This window comes from Lacerta agilis, chromosome 11 (genome assembly GCF_009819535.1).
Source record: "Lacerta agilis isolate rLacAgi1 chromosome 11, rLacAgi1.pri, whole genome shotgun sequence".
Classification (NCBI taxonomy): Eukaryota; Metazoa; Chordata; class Lepidosauria; order Squamata; family Lacertidae; genus Lacerta; species Lacerta agilis.
Genome location: NC_046322.1, coordinates 2,828,292 through 2,853,476, shown reverse-complemented (window position 1 = coordinate 2,853,476; position 25,185 = coordinate 2,828,292). Strand labels below are relative to the sequence as shown.

General features: G+C 49.2%; 1 protein-coding gene and 1 non-coding gene across 2 annotated transcripts in view; both read left to right on the top strand.

Annotated features, from left to right (window-relative positions):
- DNAI1 (dynein axonemal intermediate chain 1) overlaps positions 1-25,185 on the top strand; it is a 148,408-nt gene that overhangs the window by 24,890 nt on the left and 98,333 nt on the right. The window contains exons 6-12 of the mRNA XM_033164582.1: positions 850-974; positions 2,002-2,124; positions 3,749-3,808; positions 7,495-7,629; positions 15,496-15,580; positions 17,093-17,210; positions 19,766-19,809. Coding sequence (XP_033020473.1) covers positions 850-974; positions 2,002-2,124; positions 3,749-3,808; positions 7,495-7,629; positions 15,496-15,580; positions 17,093-17,210; positions 19,766-19,809 — 690 coding nt within the window. The remainder of the gene's footprint in view (positions 1-849; positions 975-2,001; positions 2,125-3,748; positions 3,809-7,494; positions 7,630-15,495; positions 15,581-17,092; positions 17,211-19,765; positions 19,810-25,185) is intronic.
- Positions 695-767, top strand: TRNAK-CUU. The gene has a single exon. It is a non-coding gene; the product is annotated as a tRNA-Lys (tRNA).

Here is a 25,185-nt window from a genome sequence, read left to right as displayed (position 1 = left end):
GGAACATGTGGCGTATCCTTCTGAATTAGTCCAATGGGATACCTAGTCTAGCACCCTGCTTTCAGTGAGAGCTGTTCGGCAGTGAGAGCTGTTCGGCAGTGGGATTTGCTGCCAAGGAGTGTGGTGGAGTCTCCTTCTTTGGAGGTCTTTAAGCAGAGGCTTGACAGCCATCTGTCAGGAATGCTTTCATGGTGTTTCCTGCTAGGCAGGGGGTTGGACTGGATGGCCCTTGGGGTCTCTTCCAACTCTAGGATTCTATGATTCTATGATTCCTCGGTGGCTGGCTAGGAAGCCCACAAGCAGGGCTGGAAGTCAATAGTCCTCTTCCACCGTTGCTTCTCAGTGGCTGCCTCTAAACAAAGAGATCCCGTATAGCCAGTGATGGCCACCCTCTCCAGGAATTTGTCTAGTCTCCTTTTTAAGCTGCCTCTGTTAGTGGCCACCACCAACCCTTGTAGTCGTGAAATACATAAATGAATTGTGCATTGCATGGAGAACTTGCTTTGATGCACTCTGAAGCGGGGACATCTTTGAAGCTATAGAAGACAGGCCTTAAATGCTTGTCTTCCACCCAGCGCCATAGCTGCTGCGCCTACAGACGCAAAGCTCTCTCTTTCCCACCCCGTCCCGGAGTTTCTGATATGGGTTGCTGCAATAACTGCTATGTTTGCCACACTGTCCTGTTTTATTATCAGCTGGGATAGCTCAGTTGGTAGAGTGTGAGACTCTTAAGCTCAGGGTCGTGGGTTCGAGCCCCGCGTTAGGCAACAGTTTCCTGAAGTCCAGTGGGTTGGACTAGATGACCCTCGCGGTCCCTCCCAGCTCTACAGCTTTGTTTATGATTCTCAGCTGTGGTTCCTGTCTCGTCTGTTGTGGTGGACTTTGAGGCCCTGGATGAAGAGCTTAGGGAAGAAGAGCAGGCGGAAGGGGAAGCAGGAGAAGGAGAAGGAGAAGGAGAAAAAACAGATCAGCCGGTAAGGCTTCGTGGCAATGTGCATGCGGCTAGCTTGCATTTCTTTCGTTTTTTACTTTGCTTAAAGTGTTCAGGGTTGGCCCAAGACATTTTGCCACCTGAGGCAAATCAGAAAATGTCTCTTCTTTCCCCGCCCCGATAATCATAATTTGTTAAGTGTGATTTTTATATAGATATAAAAAGGTAAAGGGACCCCTGACCATTAGGTCCAGTCGCGGACGACTCTGGGGTTGCAGCGCTCATCTCACTTTACTGGCTGAGGGAGCCGGCATTTGTCTGCAGACAGCTTCCGGGTCACGTGGCCAGCATGACTAAGCCGCTTCTGGAGAACCAGAGTAGCACACGGAAACGCCGTTTACCTTCCTGCCGGAGCAGTACCTATTTATCTACTTGCACTTTGACGTGCTTTCGAACTGCTAGGTTGGCAGGAGCAGGAACTGAGCAACGGGAGCTCACCCCGTCGCGGGGATTCAAACCGCCGACCTTCTGATCGGCAAGCGCTAGGCTCTGTGGTTTAACCCACAGCGCCACAAGGAAGAGTCATTCCCCCTCCTTTTCTTCCTGCCCTCTCTGTAGCCCCACCAGCAATGAGCAGGGACAGGCAAGCCCCTCACCCTCCTCTGGGTGGGGACAATGCTGGGGGGCTGGCATGGCTGACCCAGCGGCCAAGGTTGGCAGGACGGGTAGTGGATAGGCCCACACACATTGGAACATAGGAAGCTTATACTGAGTCGGACCATGGGTCCATGTAGCTCAGTATAGTCTGACAGGCAGCGATGGTGCTCTGGGGTTCCAGCACCCTGCTGCCACTTCCTCCTCCTCCCCTGCCCAGGTGGGTGACAGCAAGATCTTTGTGGTGCTGCATCCTTAGCCAAAGGAGGAGCACCAAATGTGCATGTGATGCCCCTCTCTTTCCTTTCTAGTTCTGCCCAGTCTGATCCCCCCCCAAGAGATGGGTGGGTTGGACTAGATGACCCTTGGTGTCCCTTCCAACTCTACAATTCTGTGACCGTTTCCCCCTCTTTCAGGCTGCAGCCCAGGAAGAGAAAGAAGAAGAAGTATATCGTCCCCGTATGGTGGGTGAACGAAAGCTCACCAACCAGTTCAACTTCAGCGAGAGGGCCTCCCAGACCTACAACAACCCTGTGAGGGTAGGCTGTCACTGCCGGTCTCTTCACACCCTTGTCTCTTGGTTAAAGTCCCTCTCGCATGCCTGTGGGCAGGCTCTTCCCCCGTCTCTCTGCGTCAGGTGCTAATTGCTGATGGACATAGAAGATATTGATTACCTTTTGCCTTTGGCAGCTAGAAGCACACTGGCAAAGACGGGTGCTTCTTCTATCAGAGGTTTCTGGCACCCTGTAAATGGTGGAATTATCTATGCGCAGCATTCATGGTTGTCATCTCCAAGCTCTCTGTGGATGCTGGACACAAACTCTTCCTTGCCCGCCTCAAAAACGCGGAGGTTCCACTCACGGACTCCAGCAATCTGTGCTGGAATGTAAACAGACATGTGACATTCAATAACCCCACACACCTGCAGCTCGGGAGGAGTGTAATCCCAGGGTCATGGGTTCAAGACCCACCTTGGGCACAATATTCCTGCATTGCAAGGGGTGGACTAGATGGCCCATGTGGAAAGCAGGAAATTGTTGCAGCGTCCCTCAAAGCTGCCAGCTCTGCCCTCTCTGCTGCTTGGCCAGCTCCACACAAAGCCTTTATATCAGGGATAGGGACCATCTGTGTCTCCCTCCAGATATTGCTGGACTCCCATTTCTGCCACAGCCTAACCCTCCCCAGAGGCCTGCTTTCCTAGATCCCAGCTTCAGTTCCATAACACCCTTCTAGTTCTAGTGGAGCTGAATCTGACTTGTGGGCAGCCAGCCAGTGACCAGTTCTTCAGTCTCATCCTCTCACCCCAGAGTTCTTAAGCCTCCCTTACTTACAGAGACTTCGGGTGCTAAGGAGAAAATTTAGATTGCTTTGAACATTTTCTTTAAAAATCCCTTTCCCCAGAGAGAGGTAATCCCAAGCTTTTTACACAGGCTGTTATAAAAGGATGTCATATAGAGGAGGGAGAAAGGTTGTTTTCTGCTGCTCCAGAGAAGCGGACACGGGGCAATGGATTCAAACTACAAGAAAGAAGATTCCACCTAAACTTTAGGAAGAACTTCCTGACAGTGAGAGCTGTTCGGCAGTGCAATTAGCTACCAAGGAGTGTGGTGGAGTCTCCTTCTTTGGAGGTCTTAAGCGGAGGCTTGACAGCCATCTGTCAGGAATGCTTTGATGGTGTTTCCTGCTTGGCAGGGGGTTGGACTGGATGGCCCTTGTGGTCTCTTCCAACTCTATGATTCTATAATTCTAGAATGCCGTAAATTAGGCCACATGTTGCCCTGCTCTAGGAGGCAGAAGCAGTAAAACCTATTCACCTGCGGCAAACTTGCAGCAATTTCTGCCGAAACCAATGATCCTTCCATTTGTACATTCCTATTGAGGTGCTTTCTGTTTCCCTGAACGCACGTGAGCCCGGGGTCATCGCAGCAACAGGCCAGCTCTTGTCACAAATAAAATGTCATGTTGATAGTAAACACAGATCCACTTGCAATACCCTCGCAGCGCACAGACCTTTTGGATAAATGGTGGGGGGGAAGTCACACTCCACTAGTGCTGCTCAAGTCTCAGGCGGTTTCTCAGCAGCTAAGCTAGAGCTGACTTTTATATATATCCTGCCACTGACAACGGGATTAACTGTGTGCTACTTCAAATCCTTTCTTCCAGGACAGGGCATGTCAGATGGAGCCCCCGCCGAGAGCTACCTTCTCTGACACTGCCAATCAGGTGAATGCTATTTATTTATATATTAATTTAGAGCATTTGTGCCCCACCATTCAGCAAAAAAGGGGGGGGGGCCTTCAGAGCAGTTTACATACCGTCAGCACAAGACCAACAGGCCTACAACACAGAAGGAGAAAGGATCACACTTCAAAATGACCTTAACAGATTAGAGAACTGGGCCAAAGCAAACAAGATGAATTTTAACAGGGATAAATGTAAAGTACTACACTTGGGCAAAAAAAAATGAAAGGCACAAATACAGGATGGGTGACACCTGGCTTGAGAGCAGTACATGTGAAAAGGATCTAGGAGTCTTGGTAGACCACAAACTTGACATGAGTCAACAGTGTGATGCAGCAGCTAAAAAAGCCAATGCAATTCTGGGCTGCATCAGTAGGAGTATAGCATCTAGATCAAGGGAAGTAATAGTACCACTATATTCCGCTCTGGTCAGACCTCACCTGGAATACTGTGTCCAGTTCTGGGCACCACAGTTCAAGAAGGATACTGACAAGCTGGAACGTGTCCAGAGGAGGGCAACCAAAATGGTCAAAGGCCTGGAAACGATGCCTTATGAGGAACGGCTTAGGGAGCTGGGTATGTTTAGCCTGGAGAAGAGAAGATTAAGGGGTGATATGATAGCCATGTTCAAATATATCAAAGGATGTCATATAGAGGAGGGAGAAAGGTTGTTTTCTGCTGCTCCAGAGAAGCGGACACAGGGCAATGGATTCAAACTACAAGAAAGAAGATTGGATTCAAACTACAAGAAAGAAGATTCCACCTAAACATTAGGAAGAACTTCCTGACAGTAAGAGCTGTCCGACAGTGGGATTTGCTGCCAAGGAGTGTGGTGGAGTCTCCTTCTTTGGAGGTCTTGAAGCAGAGGCTTGACAGCCATCTGTCAGGAATGCTTTGATGGTGTTTCCTGCTTGGCAGGGGGTTGGACTGGATGGCCCCTGTGGTCTCTTCCAACTCTATCATTCTATGATTCTACGAAGAAGGGAAAACAAACAAGCCAAAGCTCAGCCACCAGTTTCTAAGCATTTGTTCCCATAATGACCAGCCGGCAAAACTTTGGGGCAGGGGGTTCCTGGTGGAGCTGAGCTTTGCTTCCTACTGAGGTTCCAGTTACAGGTGGGTAGCCATGTTGGTCTGCCATAGTCGAAACAAAATAGAAAATTCTTTCCAGTAGCACCTTAGAGACCAGCTGAGTTTGTTCTTGGTATGAGCTTTCGTGTGCATGCACACTTCTTCAGACACAAAATTTTCTATTTTGTTCCTACTGAGGTGACCGCTAAAGGAAAGAAAGTCGGATGGAGCCAGAATCTCATCCCTTTAGTCTTACTGTCTTAACACTGGGCATGCCTGTGCATCTAATCCCTGCTAGTCCCTCGGTGTCTTTGCTTGGTCCTAATGGCCTGTGAGGATTACAGGGCCAAGACAACACCCACATCCTTGACTGAAAGCATGGCATGCCCTACAGCACAATCCATGCCTCCTCAAATATACGCCCCAGGTAAGTGACTATAGGACTGCAGCCTTCATTCCCTTCTGTGTGTGAGATAAAAGCATCCACTTGCTTTTTGGTGTGTTTGCAACCAGAAGGTACCAGGGAAATACCTGCAGGATGAAATATGGAGGCCCATCTCTCTGCCTTGGTGTGGATGAAAACACATCTGTGGCAGGCTCTGAAATGATGTTGAAGCATATCACCTCCCCCAAGTGTCCCAGGGGGTGTCTCTTTAATCTGCATCTTTGAAACAATAGTACCATTAGGATAAGCGCATTTTTGCTGCTGAAGTGTGTGGAATGGAATTCAACCAGTTTTTGTTTCTTTACGTTTTCTCTTTTTAAAGTCTTATTGTTGCCTAGAAGTTGAATTGATCCACATATTTCTTGTGGTCCCTGTGACAATTGTCCCAATCACCACTGATTTTGTCTATTGTACTTGGTACACAGCAGTAGATAAGACAATGCACAGGCTCAGCGGCTCTCCCTCGTAGGAGGACATGGAGAGATGGAGAAAGGGATGCATCTTTGTTATATCAAAATGGTCCTTTAAAGGGACAACCGTGTTTCTAATCAAAGTGCTGGAATAAATGCAAATCTCCAGCTCACTCGCTAGTGGAATCCTCTTCAGGATGAGCACAGCTTGAGTGGCTTGCTAAATTTGGCAGAATGCAGCTGAAGTTTTAGACATAGAACAAAATCCCACATCTCTCTTCCCCACTCCCATCTTGGGCCATTTGATGAATGGAAAGTAATATTTCAAACTCTTCCTTTCTTCATTCCCCGACTCCCTGCCACAGTTCCTTTTCTATCCCACTGAATTTGAGTTAAGAGCCTTTTGAGAATCTCATGCGGCAAAGAACCTGTTTCTGCAGGTGGAAGGAGGAAGGGGCAGAATTGTCACCCACCACCTAGACAAGGCCTTGTTTCCTCCTTGACTGGCCTGTGTTGGAAGTGGCTACTCTGGCCTTGTTTGTGTGGCTCCTGGGTCTTGCTCCAAGTTCTCTCTTCCTGCTTACCTGCTCCCTCCCAGCTAACAGCTTCCCCTCCTGCTTGCCTGCAACCTTCTTCCATCTCCTCCTCTCTTATCTGGCTCATAACTGCCTCTGCCCGTGGATGGATGGATTTGTGCACCTGTGGATCTGCCCCAGTCTTCACTCCAGCTCTGGTCTTGTTCCTGCTGGGGTACTCATTTTGCCTCTCTAGCATGGAGCCAGCATGGTGTAGTGGTTAAGAGCGGTGGACTCATAATCTGGGGAACCGGGTTCGCGTCTCCGCTCCTCCACATGCAGCTGCTGGGTGACCTTGGGCTAGTCACACTTCTCTGAAGTCTCTCAGCCCCACTCACCTCACAGAGGGTTTGTTGTGGGGGAGGAAGGGAAAGGAGATTGTTGGCTGCTTTGAGACTCCTTAAGGGGAGTGAAAGGCGGGATATCAAGTCCTAACTCTCCTTCTCCTCCTCCTCCTCCTCCTCCTCCTCTCTGTGCTCAGAGCCACAGGGCTCTAGGGAGACATTTCTCTTACGCCATGGGAGCATATTCATCCAGTGCTTTACCAGCTGCACTGGCTCCTGGTGGAGTACCGGGTCAGGTTCAAAGTGCTGGTTCTGACCTTTAAAGCCCTATGCGACTTAGGACCCTCGTACTTACAGGACTGCCTCTCCTGGTATGCCCCACAGAGGATCTTAATGTCCACAAATAACAATAATTTAAGGGTCCCGAGCCCCAAAGAAGCCAGATTATCCTCCAGAAGGACCAGGGCCTTTTCAGTGTTGGCTCCGACCTGGTGGAATACTCTGTCCCACGAGACTAAGGCCCTGCGTGACCTGACCTCCTTCCGCAGGGCCTGTAAGACAGAGTTATTCCGCCTCTCCTTCAATCTAGCCTGATCCCCCATTCCTTTTCCACTTCCCTTCTTTCTGAAGAAACCCTTCTGGGTCCCCACATTAAAATTCCTCCCTGGTCTACATAAATAAATAATAATAAATTATTATTATTATTATTATTATTATTATTATTATTATTATTATTACGTTGACATCACCGATCTTCTTTCTTGGTAGTTTGGGTGGAAGCCGGGTGGGGAATGTTTATAAGAAGTACACTTGCCTTCTGCTACCTGTGACTAGTTCTGTGATGTTCCTTGCTGTCTCACCATTCACTCTTTGCCTCTTTCAGTGGGAAATCTACGATGCCTATGTGGAGGAGCTCCAGAAACTGGAAAAGTCGAAAGAGAAAGAGAAACAAAAGGCCCCGGTTGCAAAGAAAGAAGACAAGATGCGGGGAAGAAAACTGACGTCGCTGGAATCTCAGGTGCTGCTCCTGCATATAGTGGTGATAATACGTGGCAATGCTTTGTGCCTTTTATATTTTCAACATCCCTTTCCCTTCATCGTAGGTATTTTCTCTCCTATATCATTGGTGAAATACTTTCTGCCCCTGTGTTTTTGCCCTAGTCCATGTTCTCCAGTTCCTGGCTCAAATGTTTTCCTGTAAGGCTTAAAGCCATCGGGTCCCATCCCAGATCTCCACGTGTTCAGGATGTGTGACTGTTTTGTGTGCAGGTGGAACCTTGCGAGGGTCTGCAGAGGCTGGGCTAAAGGAATCGGAGATCCCCTTGGGACTCCATCACCTGGAGGTCTTCCAAAATCTGCTCCATGGCCTCACAGCCCTTTGGGTTCCTGGGATCCGGCAATCTGGCCACTGCATTTTGCGCCGGCTGGAGCTTCTGAACCAGCCCCAAGGCCAGCCCCACATGGAGCGCATTGCAGAAATCCAGCCTCAAGATTACCAACACATAGAATAAGAGAATCGTAGAGTTGGAAGGGACCCAAGGGTCCTCTAGTCCAACCCCCTGCCGTCCAGGAATCTCAATTATAGCATCCAAGAGAGATGGCCATCCAGCCTCTCCTTAAAAGCCTCCAAGGAAGGAGAGTCCACAACCTCCCATGGGAGTCTGTTCCACTGTCAAACAGCTCTTACTGTCAGAAAATTCTTCCTGATGTTGAGTCGGAATCTCCTTTCTTGTAACTTGAAGCCATTGGTTCGAGTCCTACCCTCCAGAGCAGGAGAAAAAAAACTTGCTCCCTCTTCCCTGTGACAGCCCTTGAGATGTTTGAAGATGGGTAACATATCTCCTTTCCGTCTCTTCTTCTCCAGGCTAAACAGACCCAGGTCCTTCAACCATTCCTCATAAGGCCCAACTTCCAGACCCTTGATCCTCTTAGTTGCCCTCCTCTGCACACATGACCTATAGTGGTCGAGCTCTCCCTGCTCAGGAACAGCTGCAGTTCGCCAACCAGACGAAGCTGGTAAAAGGCACTGCTTCTGTCCATGCAGTGTGAGCAAAAAGCAGTGTGGAGGCTGCTTGCCCCTGACGTGGCCTGTTCCATGTGTATGTGGTTCATCACATTCTGCCTGTTTTTTATGTAAATTAACAGCACAAGAGCCTGGATCAGGCCAACAAAAGACATCTTTTCCAGCATCCTGTCTATTGGGCCTGATTCTTTTTGTCTCACCCGTTAGAGCAGTAAGAGCGGCATGTGGCATTGTAACACCGCAGGAGATGGGACTCAGGGAGAGGGGAGGCTAGAAGCATTTTGACCGAACTCCAACACATTTGGTTGTGACGCGTATGGAAACCCAGTATTTATAGATGAACAGAAAAAATTACGCTGCCAGCGTTGGTGTTTTTTGCTTTTGATAAATGATCCCTTTAAAAATACTCCATTCCAGCTGTCGCTGGAGAAGAGGTTGAACGCGCACACACATGTCCCCGTTTTCATCCCACTTGTAGAGAGAGCAGGGTGGAATCACCTGGTGCTGCACAACAGTATTTTTTTTATTTCTTTATTAAATTTCTACACCTCCCCCCTTCCAGATCCTAACAGTGTCCTCCTGAGACCCCAGCCTGCCATCAGTTTGGCTCCACGCTGCCCCCTCCTGCTCCCACTAGGGTGTGAGAATCGCTGAAGGTTTGCAGTTACAGACAATTAGAAAATGGGAAAAGCCCATTTGGCAGCTTCTCCGTTGGGCGTGGGGCTCAATGGGACTGTGTGTGTGGGGGGGGGGAGCCTCCTTTCACAGGAGGATTGGGTCTTGTGTCAGCTTCATTATTATTGGCTCAGAAGGATGAGGCTGCCAGAAATAGATCATTAGGAGGAAATAGATATTGCCCTCCCTGGGGGGGGGCCTTCATTATTGCCTTCCCTTCTGCATGCTTCATTAATTCCCTCTGCGAGCCTGAAATTGGCACTTGGACCGCCAATGTCTGTCTCTTGCCTTTGCTTCTTGATTGTTTTCTGCTGTTAATTCTAGGAAAGCCACGGGATAGTGGTGGGCTCAGGGATGGGAGCACATTTGGCTCAGAGCTCCAAGAATATTGGGTGGAGAATATTGGCCCAAACTTTCCCCAGTGATTAAATTGGGCAGCTGTGGAAGAAAAGGGGGAGATTTCTTCTTATCTCAACAGGTTAAGGACACAAGACTTATCTTGTGAATACACTGCCCCATGCCAGCCTTTCGTTTAGTTATTGCGATTTCTGTCTCAGGCAGAACTGAGATTGTAGTGATCGGCTCCTGCAACCTGATGAATCCAGGACTTGAAATGGAGCTGAGGCAGAAAAAGGGCTTTAGCCTTTGCAACAAATGCCCTGCAAGTGATCCTGGAGTGCCCCCAAGTGACTGGGCGTGAAGAAACACTGTCAAATTGGGGGAGGAGGTTACAAAGTGGACCCCACAAAGTTTTACAGCTTGTAAATACGTCCGGAATTTCCCAAACCTAGCTGAAATACTGTGTCCAGGGGAAAATCGCTAAAAAAAAAAATGTCCGGGAAAATCCGGGCGTATGGCAACCCATGTCGGCAGTGTCGTTTTTGGCGATGTTCATTAAAAAGAGATCAAAAACTCTTTTAGAGATTTTGCAAAAAAAAAAAAAAAGCTCAAAGCCTTGGCCCCAAAACCCACCAACACCCAACAACTTTTGTGTCCGGATTATCACTTTTTGAAATAGGGCAACCCTAGAAATAGCAATCTCAGCTGTTTGAACCAGCCTCTGAGGGTGCCTTCCTGTGTCAGATAGAAGAGTCAAAGGGAGGCCCAGTTGTCATTATGGGGAATGAAAAACTTTTATAAAAGACCCTACTGCCTCCCCTTATCTGCAGCAGGCTCAAATTAGCCAACCCAGAGAATTGCAGTAATTAACAGTAGAGACGGGGGTTGCACTGTGGTCTAAACCACTGAACCTCTTGGGCTTGCTGATCAGAAGGTCGGCGGTTCGAATCCCCGTGACTGGGTGAGCTCCCGTTGCTCTGTCCCAGCTCCTGCAAACCCAGCAGTTTGGAAGCATTCCAGTGCAAGTAGATAAATAGGTACCGCTGCGGCGGGAAGGCGTTTCCGTGCTCTCTGGCTTCTGTCACAGTCCTTCCGGGTTTGCCGTGTTCGCAAGCTGAAAAGATGCAAGATGAACCTAACGCAACACGAGGTATGACTGTAAATAGGTACTGCTGCAGTGGGAAGGTAAACGGCGTTTATGTGTGCTTTGGTTTCCGTCACGGTGTCCCGTTGTGCCAGAAGCGGTTTAGTCCTGCTGGCCACATGACCCGGAAAGCTGTCTGTGGACAAACACCGTCTCCCTCGGCCTGAAAGCGAGATGAGCGCCGCTACCCCATAGTCGCCTTTGACTGGACTTAACCGTCCAGGGCTCCTTTACCTTTACCTTACCATCAGCTTTCTTTGATTCTGTTAGCTATGATTTCTGCATTGCAAGGGGTTGGACTAGAGCGGTCCTCTCCAACCCTGCCGTTCTATGATTCTATGACTCTCCTGGCACTGCCTTCATAGCAGAAACCAGCCAGCTTTTGGATATGAGCCAGTCCCTGCATGAAGAGCACCAAGGAGCCACAGCCAGCAGGGGCAAGGCGTGCATCGGCCAATTAGAGATGATAGATGTCATGGCGAGCTCAGCCGTAGATGAAAAGTGAAATTAAGCATCCTTTAAGTGCTGAGCAATCCAGCCATTTCCCGCCTGGTCTGGGAGCGCAGTCTGCCCGGATGTCAGATGTGCCTTTAAACTGTTCAGACTGGTCACTCGGAGGAAGGAGGAAGAGCCTCCGAGACGCTTGGGAATTAATTAGCACCAGTGAGTAACAGGCTAGCAATGGGGAGGAAGGGAGGGTTTGTTGGCTGCTGGCTTGTGGACACGGCAGAGGGACAACGGGAACAGGGAGTGGTTGCCTTTCATTGAGTCAGACCTTTGGTCCATCTACACCATGGGTAGGCAAACTAAGGCCCGGGGGCCGGATCCAGCCCGTTGTTGTTCAGTCGTTCAGTCGTGTCCGACTCTTCGTGACCCCATGGACCAGAGCACGCCAGGCACGCCTATCCTTCACTGCCTCCCGCAGTTTGGCCAAACTCATGTTAGTAGCTTCGAGAACACTGTCCAACCATCTCATCCTCTGTCGTCCCCTTTTCCTTGTGCCCTCCATCTTTCCCAACATCAGGGTCTTTTCCAGGGAGTCTTCTCTTCTCATGAGGTGGCCAAAGTACTGGAGCCTCAACTTCAGGATCTGTCCTTCTAGTGAGCACTCAGGGCCGATTTCCTTGAGAATGGATAGGTTTGATCTTCTTGCAGTCCATGGGACTCTCAAGAGTCTCCTCCAGCACCATAATTCAAAAGCATCAATTCTTCGGCGATCAGCCTTCTTGATGGTCCAGCTCTCACTTCCGTACATTACTACTGGGATCCAGCCCAATCACCTTTTTACATGAGTAGAATGTGTCCTTTTATTTAAAATGCATCTCTGGGTTATTTGTGGGGCATAGGAATTCGTTCATCCCCCCCAAAAAATATAGTCCGGCCCCCCACAAGGTCTGAGGGACAATGGACTGGCCCCCTGCTGAAAAAGTTTGCTGACCCCTGCTGACCGGCAGCAGCGGCTCTCCAGGATTTCAGGCAGGATTTCAAACCCGATTTGAAGCTTTCTAGGCAAATGCTCCACAGCTGTGCATTGGGCCTTCCCATAGCCTCCTGGCGTTAGAAACAGAGAGCTTTGTCAAGTTAGCTGACCACAGGTTTTCTTTCTTTAGAAAAAAGAGAGCCAGCTCATTTGCACTGGGGAAGAGTCAAAGTCGGTCAGTTATAGGATGCCTTTCCAAGGATGACATTCCCATTTCTCTGGTGAAAATAGAGGCACCCTGTTCCATCACCATCATTTTATTATTTATTGCCTCAGCCACTCTGGGCAGCTTCCAACATACATAAAAACATAATAAAACATTAAAAAACTTCCCTAGACAGGGCTGCCTTCCGATGTCTTCTAAAGGTTGTATAGCTGCTTATCTCCTTGGCTCGGGGGTGTCGCATAACTCCATACCACCCAACATTTCTCCAATGAAAACAGGGAGGTCCTAAGGAAAAGTGGGACATTTCAGGATCAAATCAGAAACCAGGATGGCATCTGTAAATCCAGGACTATTCTTAAAAAATAGGGGCACTTGGAGGGTCTAGGATGGCTAGCAGGGATCTGTCCTGCCCTGACTTTGAATCTTAGGTCTCCTCGGAAGGAGAGCAGGGGGAGCAGGCCTCCCTATGCCCAGTAACTGCAAGGATCCATTGGATCAAAAAGAAAGCAACTCCCTGCACATAGCAAACTAGCACTTCAGGATTCTCGCTTGCCCTTTTCCCTAGACATTGACCTACTAGCTTTCTTTGGGCAGGGCACTTTTTGTGTGGCAGAGATCCCTCTGCTGTACATGAGTCCAAACTGTTGCTGTCTCTAGAATTCCAATGGGAGAAGGATCAACCCTTCCAGAATCCTGCAGAAAACTAGATCTTTGTTCCGTTTCTGGGCTGCATCACATTTCTTCTTGGGCATGCGATCTACTCCCGTACCAAGTTTCCGGAGACCCCTGCATTTGGTGTATTACTCACGAGAGTAGTTTGTTTGTTTCTGGGCAATTGAAAGGCCATGAAAGAAGAGTTATAGGTTGTAGGCAGCCTGCCGCTCCAAGATAAACATACAGTTTTATCGAGGATGAATATCGTGGCTGGGCCCAGGCCGTTTGTTTTCCTAGCTCCAGACCATTACGCAGTCATAACGGATGCTTCCATTAATGTTATTGCCGTTGTATAAAATAATGCTGCTAAATATCCCCAGAAGGAAGGAATTAGTGTGCTGGTAAGCTGGCCCTGCCACTTCAGGACTTTGCTAGTCAGCAGCCGTTGCTGGGAAAATCAATTCCAAAAGGATCTTAAAAGGAGATAAATTAGGCATATCAGTTCCTCGGACGATTCATTTCAATAAAACACAGCATAAATCACACCTGGAAACAGTGGGCGGCCCAATCAGAGAAGCGCTGGTGGCTTCAGCGAACCTCGCACAGGGAGCCTCTTGCTGCTGGAGAATCCTAATTATCTTAGGATATTTATTTGCTGACACACAACCTTGTAACACTCCCTTTGCGCAGTGACACAGTGCTTCTCCGAAGAATCAGGGCCCACATAAAAACAGCTCTCTTCCCATAATCCGTTAAGTCTCTTGACTTATTGGAGCGCATTATCCATATTACTATTTCATTGCATTTATGCACCACTTCTTTCCTCCAAGGAGATCAAGGTGCTGCCCATAGTTTTTCTCTCCACTGTTTTGTCCTCACAACAACCCTGTGAGGTAGGGCGAGGCTGAGAGTGAGGGGCTGGCCCAAGGTCACAGCACAGACAGAGCCCTTCGCTCACTGAGTTTTGGGGAAAATAATTGAGCCGTATAAACATGACTGAGCGGGAAAAGTTAAAATTTCCAAAGGAAAATATTCTTTTGAATTATGTACCTGTCATATGGAATTTGACAACTGGACAACGTAAATGGATTCTTTTGTGCCCTTACTATGGCCAAAAGACATATGGATGCACTAGAAGGATAAATCTGACAACTCTTGCAGTTTATGAACAGATTGCTTGTAGGCTATGTACAGATTAGTACAGTGGTGCCCCGCTAGATGAATGCCTCGCTAGATGAAAAACTCGCTAGACGAACGGCATTCGTCTAGCGGAAGCTGCCCCACAAGACGAAAAAGTCAATGGGGCTGCCTCACAAGACGAAAAAAAAGTTTTCGGCGCGAAAACCTCCGCGCTGCATTGCCGCTTCGCTAGACGAAAAATTCGCTCTACGAAGACACTCATAGAACGAATTATTTTCGTCTAGCAGGGCACCACTGTATAACGATAATTGGAAAGTGTTTATTAAAAACATATAGCTGGGTAAATATAACACTATATATGTATTCGGATAATAATAACATTGATATACCTATATACTAAAGGTAAAGGGACCCCTGACCATTAGGTCCAGTCGTGTCCGACCCTGGGGTTGCGGCGCTCATCTGCTTTATTGGCCGAGGGAGCCAGTGTACAGCTTCCGGGTCATGTGGCCAGCATGACAAAGCCGCTTCTGGTGAACCAGAGCAGCGCACGGAAACGCCGTTTACCTTCCCACCGGAGCGGTACCTATTTATCTACTGGCACTTTTGACGTGCTTTTCGAACTGCTAGGGGTGGACGACTGTCTGCCAAGGGTTAGTTTGACAAGATTACAGAATTGCTTCTTATGGATAAGATGCCTGCAGAGATCAAAGCCACCTGAACTTTAAAATGTGACATTCTTGGAAAAAATGGCTTCCATTGATTAATTATAGCGCCTCAAAGACAAAAATATGGAGACAAACTAACAAGATTATGCTTCAGCTCCCCACCCCCCCAGTGTTGCTCACAGTAGTGATTAATCGTACAGAAGTCATAGTTTATGGAAGTTTGTACAAGCACAAAGTTATCTCTGTTGCTCCAGCTTCAAGATATAACACAGACTCCCAACTCAGGAACAGACTTACAGACTGAATCTCAGCACAAGACCCCGGGCTGCTGAGCTGGTGTGCCTTAATGGCTTATATAGATGGCACTATGCTGTTACCATAGCAAATGTCCTGGCTGAATTTACACCTGTTCCCTTATCTAATACATGGGATGCTTTGTGCCAATGAAAGAAATCAACCCTTTCCTCCATGTCCAGTTCCTCCAACAGAGAGGTATGCAAGGGAATCCAGTAGCAGTGGTCTTCCATCTAATTCCTCTTCTTCCAGCATGGCAGGGGTATGACCCTTCTCCCTGTTTTGTTTTTCCTCCCCGCAGAGTGATGACGTCACCAAGGTGACGAAGGCAGCAAAGATCGTGGAGCGGATGGTCAACCAGAACACCTTTGACGACATTGCCCAAGGTGTGTGACACCTTTGGAGTAACCAGGAGTCCCGTTTTTTTTGGTTCCCAGATTTTGTTCAAATCACCGCAAACCCACAGTTCTCCAGTTTCTAGTTTCTAGCTCCTACCCTTCCCTCCCTCCTTAACAGTTCACTGATGAGCGAACGTGTGCAGTGATGAAGCAGGATTCTCCAGGTTCAAACAGATTCCCCTTTGCGCTGCAATTTAGTTAAATGTGTGTGTGCTCATCAGCAACAGAAGAGTTGTGGTGGAGGAGGAGAGGTTGCATATGCTCCCAGTCTGAAATAAAATTTCAGAAATTTTAGGTTAATTCTGTGTCCAGGGCAGCTGTCTACCAGCTCCATCTGGTATGCAGGCTGAGACCGTCCCTGCCTGCAGACTGTCTCGCCAGAGTGGTGCATGCTCTAGTTATCTCTCGCTTGGATTACTGCAGTGTGCTCTACATGGGGCTACCTTTGAAGGAGACCCGGAAACTACAACTAATCCAGAATGCAGCAGCTAGACTGGGGACTGGGAGCAGCCGCCGAAACCACATAACACCGGCCTTGAAAGACCTACATTGGCTCCCAGTATGTTTCCGAGCACAATTCAAAGTGTTGGTGCTGACCTTTAAAGCCCTAAAAGTCCAGTATACCTGAAGGAGCGTCTCCACCCCCATCGTTCAGCCCAGACACTGAGGTCCAGCTCCGAGGGCCTTCTGGTGGTTCCCTCGCTGCGAGAAGCCAAATTACAGGGAACCAGGCAGAGGGCCTTCTTGGTAGTGGCACCCGCCCTGTGGAACACCCTCCCACCAGATGTCAAAGAGAAAAACAACTACCAGAATTTTAGAAGACATCTGAAGGCAGCCCTGTTTAGGGAAGTTTTCAATGTGTAACATTTTAATGTATTTTTAATCTTTGTTGGAAGCTGCCCAGAGTGGCTGGGGAAACCCAGCCAGATGGGTGGGGTATAAATAAATAAATAAATTTAATATTATTTTTATTATTAGTATTATTATTATTTTTATTATTATTATTATTATTATTATTATTATCCAAGTTAAACCGGAAGGCAGGCAGAGTGGAGTGCAGGACAGAACAATCCCATAGCACAATAATACTGGGATGGAGGAGGGGACATCCTCACCTGGCAGCTGGGTGACCTTTGTCCAGTGAGTGCCTCTCAGCCTAACCAATCTCACAGAGTTGTTGTGGGGATTAAATGAGGAAGTGGATAGAACCATGCCTGCCCCTTTTAGCTCGTTTGAGAAAACAGTGGAATGTAAATGGAATGAATAAATAAATTCATCCCTAATTTTAACAGTACACATCGGGGGGGTGACTTCCCTCATTGCAGGGGGTTGGGCTAGATGACCCTTGGGGGTCCCTTCCGATTCTACGATTCTCTGATTCTCAGCTGTCAGTGTCTGCTGCACATACCTGAGCAAGTGAAAACTGGCGCTAACTGTACGTTGGCCCGGCCGTACACGGGTCAGAAACCTGCTTCTGAATGTGATCATTTCTCTTGCTAGATTTCAAATACTTCGAAGACACATCTGATGAGTACAGAGATAACCTGGGGACCCTCCTTCCACTGTGGAAGTTTCAGTATGATAAAGCCAAGAGACTGGCAGTCACCGCCCTCTGCTGGTGAGTCGATTCTGTGCAGCTTTCAATTGCTTCATTAAGAGCCTTTGGCATCACCTGGGTTGGTTTTGCTTCATTGCTTGGGGATTCATGCAATATTTTGCGCAGAAGTGGGTGAAAGAGAACTGCTTAAGCTACCCAGTAAGTGCACAGCCTCCAGTCTTCCTTTTTAATGTCACTGTAATACGCACACTCTCATGCATTTGCCGGGCACAAATGGGTTTTTCTGGAATGCATTTATGGAAGTTAGTGTAACATTCCACCAGCCAATATCCGTGGCTTGAAAACAGCTTCCTTCAGGTGACCACACAAACACGTTTTTGCAAAAGTTAAAGGGACAATAAAGCAGAGGTGGCTTGCCAGATTTTGCTGAATGGAATGCATACTGTGATTTTTTTAAAATCACCGATTGCAATCTGTAAATATAATCCCTTAATTAAACAGTGTAGTTGCTTAGTTTAAAATCCAGCGAAATGTTCTAAGGATCTTCAGTTGGTTCAGAGTCTCAGTTATTATCAGCCCATTTTAACTTATTTCTGACAATATGCATCTTGCCCTTTCCCTCAGCTTCTTCTTGGCCTCCAAGCAAAAAGGAGACATTCTTGTTGGCAGGGGGAAACGGGGCACAATCTTATGGTTTGGGGTCTTTCTAACAGCCAGTTGTATGGCCCTGGGATCCCACAGCTAATCCCACAGGGTGACAGAAACAGAGGGAATTATTCTTTGCGTTCCTTCCAAAGAAAAAATACAAACATAAGAAGTGCCTGCTGGACCAGGCCAATGGCCCATCTAGTCCAGCATCCTGTTCTCACAGCGGCCAACCAGATGTCTCTGGGAAACTCAAAAGCAGGATTTGGGCACAAGAGCGCTCTCCCCTCTGTCAGGAAACCCCCCTCCCCACGGCTGGTAGGGTCGCGGGAGCGTCTGCAGTATAGAGACCCACCTCCGCTATTTACCAGTTCGTCCTCCCCCTCCTCTGCTGGAAGCGACCATTCCTCCAGTGGGGAGGGGGAGTTAGAGGCGGTGCAGGGGCTCTGAAGGGATCGCAGAGCATGAACGTCGAGGGGATAGCGGAGAACGGGGTCAGGTTCCCACGCTCCGAGGTCGTGAGCAGGAAGGACGTGGTAGGAGGAGGCGGGGGTTCAGTATCCCGCGCCTCTTTTGCTGGACAAAGAACCGGAAGGGTTCATTCCTGGACTCTGCGGAGGGATGAGAAGGACGTTTGAACTTTTGCTCCACTGTATATAGCTGTGCACAATAAAGAACTTAGTTTTAGAAGTTCTGCGTTTGGCGCTATACTCATGAGCAATCACTGAACGTCCTTACACCCTCCTTTGATTTGGGCAAAAAATCATATTCAGTGTGTGGTTCAGAGACCACGCCTTGCCAAATTCTTGCATGATTCTTCCCCCTGGTGTACACAAACCAGCTTTACAGCAAAAATCACACATTGTATTTAAATTAGCTAGTTAATTAATTTGGCTCTCTGAAAACTGTCAATCGACATAAGGAGCGACAGTCAGCAAATACGCTTGACTGGTTAGCATATTCCTGAATAAGCAACACGCACATTCCACATGGACAAAATCCTCTTTAAATTAAAGCGGAGTTCAGAATTTGAGAAACATCTTTCCTGACTATCCTTATTAGTCCCGGTTAATCCTGTCAACAATATTTCCTAAATTCAGCGGTTTTCCAGGAAATACCCAGTCTCTTACACAGTTGTTTTTGCCACCTATAGCCAGGATAATAGCACTCCTGGAAATTGTAATGTTATTTCTTTTAGGAGCGTAGGTAAGATGTTTTATGCTGGGTTTGACTGTCCATGTGGCCTTGTGTTGTCTCCGCTGATGGCAAGTTCCTCTGCAGACTCTGTGGCGGAGGCCTTTCACATCACATTATACCAGATCCTTTTCAGATGGAGATACCAGGGATTGTATGTGGAAACCTTTTGTATGCAAAACAGTCATGCGCTCTACTCAGGGCTTTTTTTCTTTAAAAAAAAATGTTTAGGGGTTACTCTCATTTTTCTACTCATATTGAAATACTGCCCATCAACGAGACCAAAGTTAGATTCACAAAATGTTTAGGGGTATGCGTCCCCCTGCGTCCCCCCCAGGGAAAAAGCACTGGCTCTACTGAGCAATGGATGCTGGCTTTAATGAACTGTGCCTCCATCTCAAAGCTTCTAGCATCCGATAAATCTTCCTAACAAGCTGAACTTAGGGAAGCCAAGTCAGGAGGTCATAGAGGCCTTTAATATCAAATATGAATGGGTGTAAAGGGGTGTAAATCTGGATCTGTGCTCCACATCCATAAGCACTGGGTGAGGTTCCTATATATTTTCATCTGGCTTAAAATATTCCAGAGGAATTTCCCAAAGTGCCTGAGCACACAAGGCCCACATTGACACACCGCTGTCCATAGGTGTCTCCAGGAACAGAGTCCTCATCCGTAGACCCACAAACGTCCATTCGTGTGCACAGTATAAGCATGTGTCGCTGCATGCCGTTTAGATGGCTTAAATGCTAATGGCCCTCTACCTATTTTTCTTACAGGAACCCCAAGTACAAGGATTTGTTTATCGTGGGACACGGCTCTTGTAAGTTAGTTTGAAAATAAGACGATGGAGATTCTTCTTAACTGACATTGCAAGGAAAGCTTTTCAAGCGGTGTAGCTGCCAGGGCCGATGTGTTTCCTCCTGGACCAAGCCTGCCCACTTCTGACACACAGGACACCTTGTCTCTTTCTTCTCTGTGCTGTCTGCTGAGTCCGGCTATCCTTCCTGCTCCTTGCCTCTGGGCTTTTGGGGAAAGCATGGCCAATGCATGTCAAAACAGTGCGCGGCACGATCTTCTTTTCTCGCTTGCTCAGCAAGCTGTGCTCACTGCTGCCAATACTGAGCAGGACTGTCTTAAAGGGATCGGCCGCCCTGGTGCGATGATCCCTCGGTGCCCCCGGTGGGCTGCCTCTCCGCCCACGTCCCTCCCGCGCTGGCCGCCCCTCGGGAGGGGGGGTGGGCGAGCAGGAGATGAGGGGCGTGGCGCTGCAATCCGGCCGCCCTCCGGAGCCCCAGCTGGAGCGCTGGGAAGGGTGCAAAGCCCCGCGCCGCTCCAGCGCCACGCCCCTCATCCCCCGAGGGGTGGCCAGCGCGGGAGGGAAGTGGGTGAGCGGGGGATGAGGGGCGTGGCGCTGGAGCGGCGTGGGGCTTTGCGCGCCATTCCCAGCGCTCCAGCTGGGGCTCCAGAGGGCATCCGGCATGCAGCTCACCCGCGGGGGCACCCCTGGAGGGCCTGGCGCCCTGGTGCACCGCGCCACCCAGCCCCTGTGACGAGACAACCCTGACTACTGAGCATTGCTGCCTGGACCGGAGTTCCAGGCAGTCCAAGGAGGTGACGCAGGGTCTTGCCTCTCTGGCCAGGGGTGGAGCAAGGGGGTGCGATGGGGGCGGGCCACCCTGTGTGCCGCCCTGGGGGGGATATAACACTTGGCGCCACCCCCGCGACCCCCAAGCCTTCAGCGAGCGACAGCCATGACGGCCCGTCCGGGCTGCCGGCAAAGCTCTCCCCCTTTCCCCAGGCTTGCTGTAGGCAGGGGGGGGTGCCGTTGCCCCACTGCCCGGTAAAAAGCCTAGCTCCGCGGCACGGCTTGCTCGCTCACCCGCTCAGCGCTTTGCTTCATTCCTTCCTGCTAGGGCTATGGGCGGAAGGGAGGGGCGGGAGGGGACACTTCTCTGGGGACGCTGACGCCCCTCCCTGGCCCACCCCTCGCCTCTGCCCACACCCTGAGCAGGAAGGAATGAAGCAAAGCACCGAGCAGGTGTGAGCGAGCAAGCTGCGGGGTGAGGCTTTTTACCAGGTGGTGCCCAGTAAAAAGCCTCGCTCCGCAGTTTGCTCGCAGTTTGCCGATGCAACCCACTATGTAGCGCGCATGCGCAGCGTCGCTACATAGCGATGCATGCGTCGTATGTAGCAGCAATGCACATGCGTGCTACGTAGTGACGCCCCGTCCCCGGGTGCACCTCGTGTTTGCCGCACCGGGTGCCCGAGCGGCTTCCTACGCCACTGCCTCTGGCTCGATCCCTGACAGCCACATATCTTCACCCTGGCACTTCCAAGGATCTGGAGGAGCCAGGCTTGTTTTTCTCCCTTCTTATGCTACTCTAAAATGTCAAAGCGAAGAAGCAGAATAGCTTCGTGCTTCTCTTGTACTTTCTGCCGAAACTCGCCCAACTTTCCTGAGAAAACCTGCTTTCTTTCCTTTCTGACCGTTGGCATTTGTTGTTATCGTTAAGTCTTCATGTGCCTGTTTTGCTCACTCAGTGGCATGGAGAGGCACACGTAGCGTAAGGAAGTTATGCTGCAGACAGGGCCCTCTCATCATAGGGGCTGGGTGACGCAGTGCACCAGGGCGCCAGGCCCCCAGGGGCACCCCCGCGAGCCCGCCGGCATACCAGGCGCACCCTCCCCAACCCGCGCCCGCCGGCGGGCGAGCTGCAAGCTGGCTACAATCCAGAGCCCCAGCTGGAGCGCTGGGAAGGGCGCGCAAAGCCCCTGGCCGCTCCAGCATCACGCCCCTCATCCCCCGCTCGCCCACCTCCCTCCCGCGCTGGCCACCCCTCGGGGGATGAGGGGCATGGCGCTGGAGCGGCGCGGGGCTTTGCGCGCCCTTCCCAGCCCTCCAGTTGGGGCTCTGGAGGGCGGCCGGCTTGCAGCGCCACGCCCCTCATCTCCCGCTCGCCCATCCCCCCTCCCAAGGGGCGGCCAGCGCGGGAGGGAGGTGGGCGGAGAGGCGGCCCCCCCGGGGGCGCCGAGGGATCGTCGCGCCAGGGCGGCCGATCCCTTTAAGACGGCCCTGGCTGCAGACCCCATCTATAACTCCTCCACACCCAACTCACAAATGGAACCAGAGCGCAAGGCATTAAGGTGCCTTTTGCCACTGACCTGCTCGCATTCTGCTGATCCTGTCCTTTCTCATTGGGACAGTCAGGAGGAGGAGAGGAGCTGCACTGCTACGCTGTTGAAAACTTGTCCGGATGAGCCCATAAGAACCACCTGCTAGATGAGGCCCATAGGCTGCTCCGTCCAGCATCCTGTTCTCACAGTGGCCAACCCGATGCCTGTGTCAAACCAGCAAGCAGGATTTGAGCACGAGAGCACTTTCCCCTCCTGTGGTTTTCAGCAACTAATAGAGCCGGCACCCATTTTGTGCTGGGGTTCTTTTCCTGGCCCCCACTCACATTCCATCCTGCCCTCTTCCGGGTCCAAAAGAAAAGCAACATGCAAACTAAAACACAGCCATCCTTGGAAATAGACGTTTATCCAAATTTTGAAGTGCTGTTTTGCAGCCAACTAATGTTTACAAAAAAATGCATATACTAGACTAAAGGTACGCATATACGTATATGGGAAAGATACAATATGAGCAGGCATAACGTACAAAAATGTGTTGTTGTTAGGGGAAATTTCTTTGCAGATAGTTCTACAGTAGGCAAAGTTATATATTAAGAGAAACCAGCCCTAAAATGCAGGTGAATTTTCATAACGGCATTACAGTAAAAACAAAAAAGTAAATTCGTGTGGAAATGTGCGAAACCAGTGACTGCAAAATTGAGAAACGGAGAGACCCCAAAATGGACAGATTTCCCCATCCTCACCTGAGGCTTTGGTGAGCCACTGCCCATCAGACTAAAGCAGGCCTTGGCTTGATTGACAGAGCATCTAACACAGTTACAAGGCAGTTTCATGGCTTGGCTACAAGACAGGTTTCATCTGACAGCCCCTTGGCTGTGTGGCGAGTTGCACTTTGAGTTGGATATTTGGCCAGGCATAACTTCTGGTTGTGCGAAGGAGCTGAGAGATGCTTTGGTTGGGAAAGTGAAGGCATTGCCCACTGGCAGCACGACCGCCCTGATGATGTCGTAAAGTCTTATGAATCATCATTTTGTTGTTGTTCAGTTGTTCAGTCGTGTCTGACTCTTCGTGACCCCATGGAACAGAGCACGCCAGGCACCCCTATCCTCCACTGCCTCCCGCAGTTTGGCCAAACTCATGCCAGTCTCTTCGAGAACACTGTCCAACCATCTCATCCTCAGTCGTCCCCTTCTCCTTGTGCCCTCCATCTTTCCCAACATCAGGGTCTTTTCCAGGGAGTCTTCTCTTCTCATGAGGTGGCCAAAGTACTGGAGCCTCAGCTTCAGGATCTGTCCTTCCAGTGAGCACTCAGGGCTGATTTCTTTGAGAATGGATGAGTTTGATCTTCTTGCAGTCCATGGGACTCTCAAGAGTCTCCTCCAGCACCATAATTCAAAAGCATCCATTCTTCGGCGATCAGTCTTCTTTATGGTCCAGCTCTCACTTCCATACATTACTACTGGGTAGACCATAGCTTTAACTATACGGACCTTTGTCGGCAAGGTGATGTCTCTGCTTTTTAAGATGCTGTCTAGGTTTGTCATTGCTTTCCTCCAAGAAGCAGGCGTCTTTTAATTTTGTGACTGCTGTCACCATCTGCAGTGATCACGGAGCCCAAGAAAGTAAAATCTCTCACTGCCTCCATTTCTTCCCCTTCTATTTGCCAGGAGGTGATGGGACCAGTGGCCATGATCTTAGTTTTTTTGATGTTGAGCTTCAGACCATATTTTGCACTCTCCTCTTTCACCCTCATTAAAAGGTTCTTTAATTCCTCCTCACTTTCTGCCATCAAGGTTGTGTCATCAGCATATCTGAGGTTGTTGATATTTCTTCCGGCAATCTTAATTCCGGTTTGGGATTCATCCAGCCCAGCCTTTTGCATGATGAATTCTGCATATAAGTTAAATAAGCAGGGAGACAATATATGAATCATCATTAGAGCAGGCTAAAGACTCTCCTGCCTGATTGCTGGAGGTTGCAGATGAGCCTCTGTGAATCAGCTTGAACGAATGCTCTAAGCAATCCCCTTGTACCAATACATTTCCTAAACATAAAGCATTGCTAGGCACGTGTGAAGCTGACGGCCCTCATTAGACTGCACGGCCTCTGAACAAATATAGCACATGGAGAAGAATGTCCCGAAGTGTGTCGTCAATCCTAGCCGGGAGCTGGATTGCAGTTCAGTCATTTAAGTTCTTCAATACTTTGCCTAATTTCATCCAGGCCAGCCGGTATATCAATTTCATTTTTAATTGGCCAGCAATGTAGCTCCATCCCATGGCATTTATGAACAAGGAGGAAAATAAGCAGATGGAGCCTGAGAAAACTGCAGCGCAGTGAATTACAGACAAATAGCATGGAGAGAAATTGGATCCCTCACCTACCATCACTGATGACTGTAGAACTGGTGGCCCCTCCTCGGGGCTGTGGGGCTGTGACTCTGCCTCTTCCCCATCTTATTCCATACTGGGAGTGAGGAATAAGCTTACCTTCATGTCCATGAGGACTAGGAACTTTTATTTTTTTGAGATTCCTGGGATGCTGAATTCCCATCCCCAGTACCAAGGTGGATGGTCAATGCTTGTTATAATTTTTCTTCCATTGTTGAAAATGCTACTCTTTGCTTTATAGGCCAGTTCTTGTGGCAAAAATGGATTGCCTGTCTCAGTCCCAATTCAAGTCCTGGGCGTACAACCTTTAAAATACCGTATTTTTCCATCTATAAGACGCCCCTGTGTATAAGAAGTCCCCTATTTTGGGGGACTCTGATTTAAGAAAATGGTGTGTGTGTGTGTGTGTGTGTGTGTGATGGCTTCCATGTATAAGACACCCCCCCCCACATTTTTGACATTCTTTTTAAGGAAATAAACCTAGTCTTATACACGGGAAAATATGGTACATTTTGGGAATTCATGTTGCATTTCTTTGGGTGCCCTTTTACCCTCAAAAGAGTCTCATGCTTCTTTGTGCCCTCATCATTCCTGGGATGATTTTCTTTTAAACATGAACTGCTTCACAAATGCAGACACAGGAATAAGGAAGCGTTCCATTCAGAACTTCTTCC